This window comes from Octodon degus, unplaced genomic scaffold (genome assembly GCF_000260255.1).
Source record: "Octodon degus isolate 3935 unplaced genomic scaffold, OctDeg1.0 scaffold00210, whole genome shotgun sequence".
Classification (NCBI taxonomy): domain Eukaryota; kingdom Metazoa; phylum Chordata; class Mammalia; order Rodentia; family Octodontidae; genus Octodon; species Octodon degus.
The window spans coordinates 1,465,883-1,479,066 of record NW_004524786.1 but is presented as its reverse complement, the minus strand read 5'-3'; the positions used below and the strand labels follow the sequence as shown (position 1 = coordinate 1,479,066).

General features: G+C 53.4%; 1 protein-coding gene across 1 annotated transcript in view; it reads right to left on the bottom strand.

Annotated features, from left to right (window-relative positions):
* Window positions 1–13,184, bottom strand: part of Adamts9 (ADAM metallopeptidase with thrombospondin type 1 motif 9) — a 141,497-nt gene that overhangs the window by 98,725 nt on the left and 29,588 nt on the right. Inside the window, exons 9-12 of the mRNA XM_004644783.2 lie at window positions 9,837–9,980; window positions 8,599–8,740; window positions 6,819–6,914; window positions 883–1,028 (exon numbers count right to left, since the gene is read on the bottom strand). Of these exons, the coding sequence (XP_004644840.1) occupies window positions 883–1,028; window positions 6,819–6,914; window positions 8,599–8,740; window positions 9,837–9,980 (528 nt within the window). The remainder of the gene's footprint in view (window positions 1–882; window positions 1,029–6,818; window positions 6,915–8,598; window positions 8,741–9,836; window positions 9,981–13,184) is intronic.

Genomic DNA, 13,184 nt, shown 5'->3' with positions numbered 1-13,184 from the left:
CAAGCGACTGAGGCGTCTTAATGACGCAGTGTCAGTGCCCACGTGTGGTGGCGCGGCATTGTCTGCGAACCTCCCATGCAAACACCCAGGAGAGGACCTTTAGATCTTTAACGAGATCCGCGCCCTACATCTGAATGGAAGGACCTCTGTTTCACTTTGAAGCTCCAACCCCTCTGGCCGACAGCTTCACTCCAGTGATTTCTTTGTCTCGCCTGTCCGATTACGGTGTGATTTACATCTAGGATTGCTCTACAGTCTCAAAAGGGAGAAAATCCTAACACAGAAAAGTACGGAACACTCCTTTAAATGGAATATCCTGAATCAGACTTCAAAAAGAATTCTAAAGTCTCGCCTATCCAGAAAATAATGACACTTGCTGTACAATAAATAATTTTGCCCAGTAGAGATGGCAGTTTTTCAGTTTGTAAAGAAATCACCATGTTTGCAGTTAGGGTAAGAGGCCTGGCTTTAAACATCAAAGAGCTAAGATATAGAGTTGGGTTTAAAAAGCAGTGCCAGTCTTCCTTCACATCCCACGAGTCCTGTGCCATGTGAAACATAGTACATCTTTAAAAGTCTGAAACGACACACATCAAATTATTTATCAGGATAATTTCTTATGGGCTTAACCCCGGGGTGGTTAGGAATAAAGACATCCGATTATTTTTACATCATATACTCGGGGAACGGGCCAGCCGGAGGCAAGGGCATCAAGCTGCTGACAAACCTGGCACAGCGCATCTGGCAGGGAACAGCAGCAGGGAGGCAGGGGCTGGGCCCCGTGCACGCGTCCCGGGCGCCCCCAGCACCCCACCCCAGCGTCCCCTTTCACCGTTTGCCCTCGCCCACCCCAGCGATGCAGAGATCCACTCCAGGACTTACGCTGGCCGGTTGCACTCGCGAATGGCCGTCTTGATGCCCCCGCCGCACGTTCGGGAGCAGCTTCCGTAGGAACTCCAGCTTCCCCAGGCTCCATCAACCATGGGGGCCTCCTTGTCTTTGGGAACACAAAACCCGAACTTGCAGTGCTGTGTTCAACAAGGGGAACAGTGAGGGAGAGGCTGCTGTCGGAGAGCCCCATCTGACCTGCTGTCCCCTCTGACAACTGAGCTGCTGTGCTTTCTCCCACGCTGGCCTGAAACGCTGTAAACCCACCAGCTACATGAATGGAGGGAACAGTGAGGTTGTAATCTCACACGTACTGGCTGGAGCCTGGGCCTGTACTGACAGCTGGCTGGAAAAAGGCTAGCAGTGAGCACACGGCTGTAGGCGGCCGGGGAGACCGTTCACCTCGGCTGTGGACTCGGGAACTGGGCCTGAGTGGGGAGAGCGGAAGGCTGCAGGCCAGACGGGGCCAGCACCTGAGCAGTGCTTCTCCTCCAACAAGGTCTGGAGATGTCACAGAGTGGTAAAATGTGCTTTATGGTCCTCGGAGGTTAGAAAACCCAATTCTAACTAAATCAGGAACTCACTCCAAGAAAGCACATTAAGATCAGCCTAAGCACTCAGTGCCCAAAGGGCAATGCTTTGTTCTTACAACGATTTCAGAAACCCCAGCCTACGGCAGGAAAAGGCCACAGAGGACAAACAACAACAACAGTAATCAAACTCCTCGGCAGGACGGAGTGGGAGGCCCATGCCAACCCTCTGCCATGCCTGGGTGTGAAGCCACGACCCAGAGCTAATGTCACTGAGTGGTGGACAGAGGAAGAATGGTGGCCAGAGGAAGAATGGTGGCCAGAGGGCACGCTGCTCTGGCCCCTCAGATCTCTGAAGTGGAGCAGCGGCTGTGACTCCCTGCAGGGAGGGTGCAGGTCCAGGCAGAAGCTGGGTGGAGGCCGGGGGTGGGGCGCTGGGGGGATGAGAAGGGCAGGGCTGGAGGGAGCGGCCCTCCCTTGGGTGGGTGGCGGCCCAGTCACTGAGGAGGGCATGGCTCTCTCTGGCCTGTGTGCAGAAGGCGTGAGGTGGCGTCTGGCCCACCCTGCCCAGAGGTCGCTCTATGTTTGTCTGTACAGTAGCTGTCAGCATCTCCTGGATAGACGTACACACAAGTACAGAGAGACAGCTGCAGCCCCCTTCTCCAGTAGAAGCAAAATGCAAGCCACATAGGTGACGCTTTAAGAATGTCACAGGTCATGACTTAAAAAGTAAAAAAAAGAAAACCTGAAAATAGATGTTAGCGTACTCTCCTTCCCCCAAAATGTCTCAAATACCATCATTTTTACCAGCTCTCAGTCTGCAAATCCCAACGGGGTCCCCCCTTGGGACTCCACTTCCTGCACACCACTTTCAAGTGATCAGTCAGAAAATATCCAGAGAAAGTTCCAGAAATCTATAAGTTTAACTTACTGTGGGTATGTACATCTGTATAGTAAGCACTGTGACAGGTAGAGTACAGCAATACTTAGGATTTCAGGCAGCTGCAAGACACCTTGGAACGCATCGCAGAGGACAGGACGGACCGCCCAGGGCGGAGTATCTGCGCACTGTTCTAGCTGTGCTAAATCTCCAGAACCTGGGTGTTCTTTACACTTAAACTCTGACCAAGTGCCCACAGCCACCACTGACTAGGGCTGTCACAGAGGACAAAGCAGGTCCACAGGGACAAAGATCAGCAGAGAAACAGGTCTGGCTGAAGTGGTGGCTCTTGGAAAAACTAACTCTGGCTTGGCCTGTCAGGGAGCCTACCTGGGAGCCACCCGCCATGGCTCTGTGCCGTGTGACAGGAGGCACCCGCAATGCAGCTCAGCACCCGGCGACACACAAAACAGCAATGGAAGGGGGCCACAGACAGGCCACTGCACTTCATGTTTGTCACCCTGATCTCAAAATGCAAAACCGGAGAAGCTCCACAACCCAAAACTGGCCCCAAGTAAAGCCCCAAAGCTGATATCAGGTGGTAGGTCATAGTCAAAACAAAGAACAGTGGCAAATACCGTGCACAGTCTGCCCTCAAGCTCGGTGTACGAAGGGACAGTGAGCCTGTGTTCTGGACTGGGCCCTGGCCCCAAGCCAGCTCGTTATATACTTGCACGTGCAAAGTGCTGAAAGCAAAGGGCTTCTGAAATCCAAACCCTTCGGGTCTCCAGCGCTTCCCTGAAGGGTGACCTGAACCCATGACATCACCTCATTCCTCACAATGCTCTCCCAAGTAGGTGCCACTATCACCCCAGTTCTGCAGAAAAGGGAGGCATGGAAGGATGACTTCCAGGTGCCAGCTGCGGGGCAGAAAGGAGAGTAGAATGCAGAGGCACAGCCCCCGGGGGTCTGCCCCAGGCTGCGGCACCTGCTCCCCGCCCAGCGGTGGACAAGGGGCATTTCCAAGAGGCTGACATTGTCGTCAAAATTTCGCCTCCTGTTGACATCACACACCTCCAATGTTTGACCTCTCTGGTCTACAGGCTTTACCTCCACGAGAGTAGGTGCCACGTGACATCTTCCCTCACCATAAACTCAAAGCAAAGCAGGACAAGGCTGACCAGGGTGCCCATTCAGAGTAATGCTGAAACGTCCCCGCGCTCCCTTCTTCAACAAAAATTCTCACTAAAAACAAATTAGACCTTTCTAGCTTGGCCCAGCCATTAACAGAGATGGCCAGAGATGGACCCCAGAGGACCTTGTACATGGGCTGATGGGGGTTGTCTGGGAAACACCCTGAGAATCTATTTCACTAGCACACTTGAAAAATTGTCACCACCTGTGGAACAGCTGCTACATCATAACAACACATTATGTGGCTGGTGGAACCAGAGCCGGAACAGTCAACCTTTCTTAAAAGCATTCAAAACCATTTAACTGATTTTTTTTTCCTGTCTTTGGTACAGGGTCTCACTACACAGTTCAGACTCATAGCGATCCTCCTATTTTCAGCCTCCCCCAGGGCTGGGATTACAGGCGTGCACCACCACACCCAGGCTCAGTGGTGAGACCAGCATGTCCAGGGGCGGGGCTGGCTGTGGCATGTGATCAAACCCAGGTCCCCACACCTGCCTAAGTGGGATATCTCACTGGCCCTCAGTGATGTTTTTAAAAAATGCATCTTTTAAATATTTTGGAAAAGGGACTTAAAGTCAGTTTTGTTCCAAGAAGGCTTGAAACAAAAGAGTTTCAACCCTTGGCCTCACGAACTGGGTTAAAATGAAAATCTTTATGGGCTTAACCAGAGAAAGGGCAAAGTAAAAGGACACTAGTGAGTCGTTTGTCAGAATAACATTGTACCAGCAGCCGAGACAGATTACTGCTGAGGGAAAGAGAAAGAGGGAGACACTGATGGAGAGGAGACAGGGACAGGGACAGGGACAGGGACAGGGATGGGGACGGGGAGAGGGACCAACCCGGTGGCAAAGGGAGTCAGAATTCACTCACACGTTAATAAATAAATAAGTAGAAGCACAGATCACCAATTTATGAAATCAGCACTAAACATAAAATCACAGAGAAATTCTGGGCCAACATGTCTACCTTCTGTGAGGTAGACAAAACACACAAATCCTGCCTACATCTTTAACATAGCCGCAGCTTTTATAAAGGCTGGGAGGCCCTCTGACCACCTCCCGACACGCAGTTACGCACACAGCTGCCCATCCTCTGTGGAGCTGCTATCCTAAGCCCAGAGCCCGTCCCCTGGAATGCTCACGACCTCCCGCCCTGGCTGGACACCAACACTTGAGACGGGCTCCTGTGACCTCGCCCTCTGAGCTGCGACACGGCCCCATTGCCCCTCCGCTTGTGCATCAGGTGGACCAGAGAACGTCACAGCAGAGCCCTGCGTGCTGCCCCTTCCAGAAGTGGCTGGGAAGTCTGCCACTGTGAAGTTGGGCAGTGTCACTTGTCACAAGCCGCTTCGCCATCTTCCTGACCCTCCAGCAAGAGCCTGTAGGGAACAGACCCAGCAGGTGGGTGTGTCAGGCGGACAAGGAGCCACAGCAGCACCAGGGGTTCTGCTGAGATCAAGCAGATTCAACGCGAGCCGGCAACCGGGCTGTAAGTAGATGCTAGGCTGACTGTCCCCCAGGCCCCATTCCACAGCCATCTGGTCTCTGCGTCTAGAAGGACTCTGAGCCCGTGTGTCACAGTGTCAATGTGTAATGACTGCCCCGGCAGCCACAGAAGCAGATCCCTACACACGCCTGTGGGCCCACAGCCACCACGACTACACAGTGCCCTGCACAAGGCACAGCTTCACCCTTAGGGCAGAGATGCAGGTTTTTTCAGGATAATGCAGTCCTAAGAGCTATTATGCCTGTGGGGCTTTGCCAGGTTGTTCCTGGAACAGCGGTCCTGTCCACCAGGCGGCAGCAGCCCTGGAGCCATTACAGGGAGACGGCTTTGCCACTAGCTTTAGTCAAATACAAAATTGTCTTCATTATGATTTGACCGAACAATGCCCACCTGGAGAGGTCAGAGGAAGAGCGTGAGTCTTCCTGCGTGACCCACGCAAACTGGGCAAGCTGCGGGCTGAGCTTAGGCCTGAGACTTCACTCAGCTCCGCCATCCCTTCCAATGCGGCAGGACAAGCACGGGCCTGCCCAAAAAGCCTCACGCAGTGTGGTGCAGGTGACCTGAGTGATCTTCGGCAAATCGCTTTGCTTGCTTTTTAAAAACAATTAATTAATTATTTGGTGGAGGGCCTCTTTATGCAGCTCAGACTTGTAGTAATCCTTTTGTTTCTGCCTTCCCCAAGCTGGGATTAGAGGTGTGCACCACCACTTTCATTTACAGTGGCCTGTACAGCACGCCCAGGATTCTGGGGCTGGCATGGCATTTGGTACCAGGGATTGAACCTGGGTCCTTGCACTTGCCAGACAGGTGCTTAGACTGCCAAGCTATCTCTCTAGCCCATGTTTTTAGGCTCCCTATAGAATCAAGGAGAGAGAATAAAGTTCTGACACCTCTTAGGACCCCTTCCAAGGAGACCCTCTAGGTGCTATTAATTCTACAAGGTGGAATGGAGGAAAAGGAGCTGAGACAGAGAGACACTGTTACAGAGCACAACGGACGAGGGCAGGGGGAGGAGCAGGCCCCTGGGGAGGATGGCAGGGCTCTGCAGTCCAGTGCAGGGATCACACCTCTGGCAGATGAGAGGCTGGCCCTGTCCCTAAGGAGCCTTCGGTAGCATCAGGATTTATATCTAGAATTTATGACCAGACCCTGCGGGGGACGATGGTGACCGTGCCACTAACCCAGCACCACTGCTTCAGGCACGCACAGGTGCGGGAGGTGACGCGAGCCGCAGTCCTGGGTGTGCAGGACTCTGTCATCACAGGTCACAATAACCCAGATGGCTGAGTTATGAGCAAATCAGAGGGAACCATCCCGCCCAGCTCATGAGAATCGGGGGTGGACACAGGTGTGGCACGGGCACAGGTGACGTTGTAGGTCCTTCAAGAGATCGGCACAAGCTGGGGAAGGCCGGATGGCACAGCAATGAGCACAGGAAGCCTGCCGCACTGCTGGGCGCCCTTGATCTTAAGCTACTCCATTAACGCTGTAACAGTGTCCCAGTGCCACTTCCAAAAGCGAAAGAGAAGCAAATAGAAACCCTAACTGTGCTCCTCAGTGCAGAAGCATGCTGGGATTTTAGGACAGTTAAGAGGGGAGAAAGTCTTACATTGGGAGGCATAACTCCGAGGCAGTAAGGACAGGCACACCCCTGGCGGGGGCACGGCCTGCAGGAGGCCTCACGGTGGTCAGCAGGAAGCCCAGCTCTCCTTAGAGCACTGTGCAGCTAAACCAGACGCAGCGGTCTTGTACCCTAAACACCGGCCACATCATGCGCTTCTTTGCCCCCAAACAGGAGAGAATGGGTTGCTACTTGCCTTTCCAGGATCGCACTCTGTCCCGTCGGCCCAGGGGGTGTGCAGCGTCTGGCAGCTTTTCCTGTTCGTGTCACACCAGAGCCGTCTGCACTGCACCTGCTCCAATTCAGTTGGATGACAGCAAGAGACAGTAAGATTAAGTCGGTAAGAAACAAAGCAGAATCCTCTTCAATTAAAGTCTTGCTAGTGACACCTCAGGCACCCGGGGAGAGGAATGGGGACACAGTGGCATAAAAGGGGGGCGCCACACACCCGAGACACACACTGCACGGCAGGGCTGCCTGCGACACGTGCCCTTGTCCTCAGGCATGGGGACACTGAGGCTCAAGGCGACAGAGACCACACTCACTGTCCCACTGGCCTGCATGACTAGAGTCCAGGCCTCAGACTGCTTCTTGTTTGACTTGGGCTTGACCTCAGGACTAATGTGTCTGTGGTTTCTCTCCTTTAGAACCACATATCATGATCATATTATGAATCAGTTTTAAGATATTTAGGGAATGCCAGAGAAGAGACAAAATGCCATGAACTATTGCAGGCATCAAAAAAAAAAGTATTAAGAAATAACGTAATGGATCCTCATGCAGCAGTTAGCCCAATAAGCAAAGGAATCTTCGCAAGCGAGCCAGAGCCCTGCGTCCTCTCCCTCCCCGTCTCCCTGTCCACTCCCCGTTCCCTAGAGGCGGCCATGCAGAAGCCGTCATGGCCTCACCAGCCCCAGTGCTCCGACCCAAGTCCTAGGGATCACCAGGAGTGCGTGGGGTCTGGCTCCACCCATAGAATGCACCCACCTACCCATCCAGCTCGCCTCCTCCCGCCTCCACGCAGTCTGGCTTCTGCTATGTCTCATCTCTTTTAAGGCAAACTTTCAAAAAAGATTAGAGAATCTAATCTTTCCCCTCACTATTACAGTAAACCATGCTTGTAGCAGAAAAGTGGAGAAGTTATTGGAAACTTAATTGAAAGAAGAGAAGAAGAGCGCCCCGGCTACCCTGTTTCCTGAGGCTTTCCTCCTCGTTAAGCTGAGAGCACATGCTATAAATTGTGTCTCCTGCACTTAGCCTGAGATTCTAGCACAAGCATGCTTCTAGGTACAGGCTGTGTTCCACCTGCTGTAGGCTCTGGCATTTGGGATCTCTCTTGAGGTGGACACTTCAGCGATTCTTACCTCGTGCCACTACGAGGAAGCACAGAATCGAACGCTGCTATGCACGAAGTTACTTAAGCTTAAAAAATTATTTCTCTGGACTCACTGGAGCCCAGTTTATCTCTGACAGCTCTACCCCACGTGCCCTCTTCTGATCACCTCCAACCTGATGACATCAGCAGTCCGAATACCCACGTCACCAGCATTGAAACCACAGCCACCCCTGCTGGGCGCCATCAGAAGTGATGGTCCTCAGGTGGCCCCTGGGTAAGACCCCGACAGGCCGAGGCAGGAGCTGCACAGATGCCCTTCCTGACTCTATAAAAGTTTGGGCCCTCGACAAGCACGGCAAGGGAAGAGACGGGAGAGGCAGGGGCTGCACCTGCAGCTGCCAGCTCCACGCCCTGGCACTTCCGGAGCCTCACTGTCCCTCGCAAATGCTCGTGCAGGCGGAGCTGTGCAGCCCTGTGTGCGGGCCTCCTCGGCCTCAGCACTGCCAATCCCAAGAGCATCCGCAGCCTGTCTTATTCTCACCTCTCCCTGGTATAAAAGAGCCTGAAGCCACCGAGAATCCGTGAGTCCAAAGAGGCCCAGAAGCAGCAGATAAGGGCAGAAGCAAACCTTTCGCCTTACCATGTATGGGCACAGCTCAGAGCCTGGTCCAAAAATCAATTCACACTGTTTATTTACGCTGTAAAAGACGCCTGGCAGCTGGGGCGGGAAGGGGTAGGGTCTGGATTCAGGTTCGTTGAGCAAACATTCGCCGTATCCAGTGCTGTGGGGAGAAGGAAGAAGCTGCCATGAGAACAGGGACCGTGCTCCTGACACAGGCGAAGGCCGCCGCACAATCGAATGGCAGTAGAGCCAGCTTCTTTCTGGACTTGGCTTTTGGTCTCCTACCTGGGGCAAGCCTAGCAGCCACAGGTACCTTCTTGATGTGCACTTTGTCAAGCCACATGCTCTGCATACGACTTAGGCACAGAGACACCGTCACAGTTGGGCCAGCTGCCTATTCTGCTTTACTCTTTCCCAGACTGTAAGCTGCTTAGGGACACGGACAGCGTCTCTTTTAAGCTTGGGCCTGGTCCGTTGCATCAATGTTTACTAAATGTTTGCTGAAGGGATGAGTGAGTAAGTGAATCAGTGACTCACAGAAAGAAAACACCTTGTACCCCCTGCCTAGGAAGAAAAAAATGCCCTCTTCTCAAAATATCCCTCCTGGAAAATCCACACCCAACGAATTCTGATTAGTGTACCCCTCCTCCCTGTGGTTTCACAAGTATACACAGGGACTCGTCTCGAAACAGTCATTCAGCCTTTCCTACATCGGGGGAGAAGCACAATGCATGTGTGACACAGGGGCATCGCACAATGTAACTGGACCCTTGAGCAGCCAGGCAGGAAGCTACGAACAAAATAGGAAAAAAAAGAGGGAGGGAGAGCGAAGGGGAGGCGATACCCTTGGTCCCACAGCCGGGTGTGCTGTGGTGCAGCCTCCCTGGGACCTCACTGGTCACCTCAGTCCCAGCCCTTTCCAGGCCCACGCCACTAGAGAATGCTGTGGCCTTCCTCACGGCATCATAGACTCTTCCAAAACTGAACCAATTTCAAATGCTTTATCCAAATCCAGCAACATTTCCACATGGCTTCGGAGATCCAAACCTTTCCTTTCACCCAGTCTGTGATGTTCCAGACACTGGCAAGGCTGGGAACTGCAGATGAAAGGCTGGGTGTCTTCCCTCCCACAGGGAACGTCAACAGCAATAACAACCCAAGAGGAATGCTGAGTCTGCATTTCTTTCCCACGTGGCACTTCACTCCGTGTGGGCCCGATTCTAGTGGTCTGGATTCAAGCAAAGCTCAGGACTTACTCTAAAAACTCAGTGATGTATTTTCGGCTGCACTTTGACCACACCCAGGGGTTGGAGTTGATGGTCAAGGTGGGGGACATGACGTGCTGTATGCCCTTCGAGTCCTCGTTGCATTTATTGCTGTCATCATGAGGCATGTTAAACCTAGAGCCAAGGAGACAAGGTGAGAGAAGAAAAAGATCATGGTGCTGTATTTGTTTGTTTTTAACCTTTACATTAATTTTTATTTATTTATTTTTGTAGTACCAGGGATCGAACTCAGGACCTTGTGCTTGCCAGGCAGATGCTTAAGCCGCTGGGCTACATCCCCAGTGATCACTGTACTGTAGATAAAAACTTCAGGCAGGTGAGCGGAATAAAATTTAAGACAATCAAGGTAGAGTATGGAATACAGCAGCATCATCAATTTAATATAAAGCGCCTTTAGTGACTGCAAAGGCACGCGCTGGGCCCTTCTTAGTTTAAGCAGACCTTGTGGAGCTGCACGATGAGGTGCAGTTGGATCTAGAGCGCAGCAGCTAGAACTCCAAGCAGTCTGCTAAAGGGTAACATGCAGGCAAGAGTCTGGCACGGTGTGACACTGCTATGAACACAAGGGCCTGTCAGCCGTGGAACAGGAGGGAAGTGCTCAAATGCGAAGGCGGGATAGGGACGAGGAGGGGGGAGGGGAGGGAGGGAAGAGGACCAGAGGATGACGTGGGGACAGAACTGTGCGAGCAAGGAGCAGAGGGGAGCTGACGGGACCAGGGCGCGGGAAACAGAATCAAGCTCTGCCACGTACAGGCACAAATCCCTGGTAGTGAACAGGATCAAGATGCCTACCTAAAACACACCAATAAACCTAATTGAAAACGTCGGCATCCACAAACAGGCCCAGCGCCCTCTAGCCAGAGGCACTGCATGGTCTCGATAGTCTCTCTTCAGGTCAGGTGACACATGGAGCATGCCCTCTGGGACAGTGTGGCCAAGGTACGTGGGTGCAGCAGAGTGCATGTGCTGTGGCCGGTGGCTGCCAGAACATGATCTCAGCAGGTTTACGGAGGGACGGCATGGCGTTCTGCGCCTTCTGCGCACGCAGTCTGTGGGCCCTGGCCTCCCCGAGGAGATTCTGGCGCACAGGGTTCCTGAGCGAGTGGGCTGGAGGTGCTGCCGGCACCCGCGCAGGCCTGGGAGCTCGGCAGCAGCTTAGGGCAAGCTGTGCCTTCTCGGCTGGGGCACACACAAAGGGCGTGGGAAGAGGACCACGGGCCTTTCCCCGCCCAGAAGCTCTGATCGCGCGGCCCACGAGGGCCTCTGCCCAGGCAGCGGTCCATCTGGGTGCAGGCCAGAAAGGCTGCCTCTGAGTGCATCTCCCAGGGAGGCCACAGGCACAGCCCGCGGCACGTGACCAGCTTGGCCCCAAGGCGGGATTCCCTGCACTGGATCACCCTGAACGAAGGAGTGAGCAAGCGCACAGTGGCGGCAGGAGCCTGCCTCTTGGGAAACAAAGGCCCGGGCGGCTGGGCGTGACGCTGGGCAGCATGCTGTGACCCGGCGCTCTGCGAGGCTGAGGCAGACGCATGGCAAACTCCAGCTCAGCCTCAGCAAGACGGTGACTTAGTGAGGCCTATTTCCAAATAAAAACCAATCAATCAGTCATTCAATCAATCAACCAGAAGGCCTGAGGGGGCAACTCGGGGTGCAAAGGCCCCGGGTTCACACCCAGAAAGGAGAAAGAAAAGGGAGAGTTGCTGAGTCTGCTCCACAAGGTCTCTTACGTTTTGGCCCCTCAGCTGGGCAGTAGGGATGGAAAATCTCAATCTTCCTTGGTGGCCCCTGGCAATTCATGGCTTTAAATGCTAAAGAGTCTGTTTTCTTAAAAGAATGACTGTCCTGAATTCTAGTTTCCAGCTCTTGGTGAGTACAACGGTGACACTAACAGATACCAACCACGCACCAACAAAGCCCACACTGAGGCTCTGGCCGCTTCTTCCACGCACAAGGGAGCTGGCCTTTATCACCTGCTTCATGACTTGGTGAAATCAGTTTATTGTGTTATAGAAAGACAATATATTCCAGTCACACGCAGCCAGGCATATTTGCTTATTACGGGCACTAAATAATACTGACTGTGTGCTGAACCTAAGGAGGGCCTTGCTGTTGCTGCTGTTGCTGTTGTTCTGGGGAGCAAACCAGGGCCTCACACAGGCTAGGCTGGTCTCCACCACTGAGCAACACCCCCAGCCTGGCTGAGCACTCGGTAAGTGACAGTAACCAGCGTTTCCAGCCTTCAGCCCGAGCGGGAAGTGCACGCAGGGCTGTGGACCTTTTATGTCATGTACTCCCTTATGGGAGCCAGCACAGTCGGCCGGTGGCATGGGCGGGGCCCACATCTGCAGCTCCTACCAACTGCAGTGGAGAACACGCCTGTGTTCAGAGTGCTTTAGTTTCTGGCCATCATTTTCTAAACCACACAGTGGATAACACTTTGTGCTGCATTTACACTGGGTGTGGTATTACAGGTAGCAAGAGGCAAGCCCGGTGTGCAGGCGGATGTGCACTGGAGCTAGCAGAAATGAGGCCTCTTACTCAAAGGGCTGGGGCATCCGAGGATGGTGTCCACGTGGGTTTCTGGGACCAGGCCCTGCAGGCACCTGGGCTGACTGTACTGTTACAAGGAAGAACTGGGCCCCAGAGAGCTGTGACCCCTTGAGGGCAGTCACAGGGCTACTCAGGTGGGGATCTGGATCAGAACTGTCCTGGGGAGCCCCTGCATTTCAGAAGATGCCCCAGGAGCCAGGGGCCAGGGGTCAGGGAAGGAGATGCCCATGAGGTCTGGCCTGGCAGCACAGCCACCCTGAGCCAGGCCTCTTTCACGCCCCATGTCTTGGTTACCCAAGAGTACTTCCCTGGGGAAAATCAGGAGAGTGCTCTCAAAACACGGTTAAAAGATGTTACAGCTTGTGTCTTGGTGTCTCCCTAGAGCCTCATGCAGGCACGGGGACAAGTTTTGCAGACATAGTAAAATCTAAAGGATGATGCTGGCATTCAGGCTGTGACTGGCACACCTGCCCTAGGTGGGCAGGTGACACAGCACAAGGGACAGAGCGAGGCTCGCCCACCCTTGTCGCTCACGCTGCCCGGCGGCACTGTGACCTGTGCTCTGCTCCACCGCTGGGTGGCGTGTATTTTGTCCCAGCAACAGACACATAACTAAGACATGCCATTGTTTGAAAATATATCCATTTTTATAGAACTGACCTGGAGCTGCCTCTGTATGACAGAGTGAGAACCAGAGAGAGAGCATGTGAGCAATACACAGAGACAGTGAGATGAGAGAGAGAGAGAGAGAGAGAGAGAGAGAGAGAG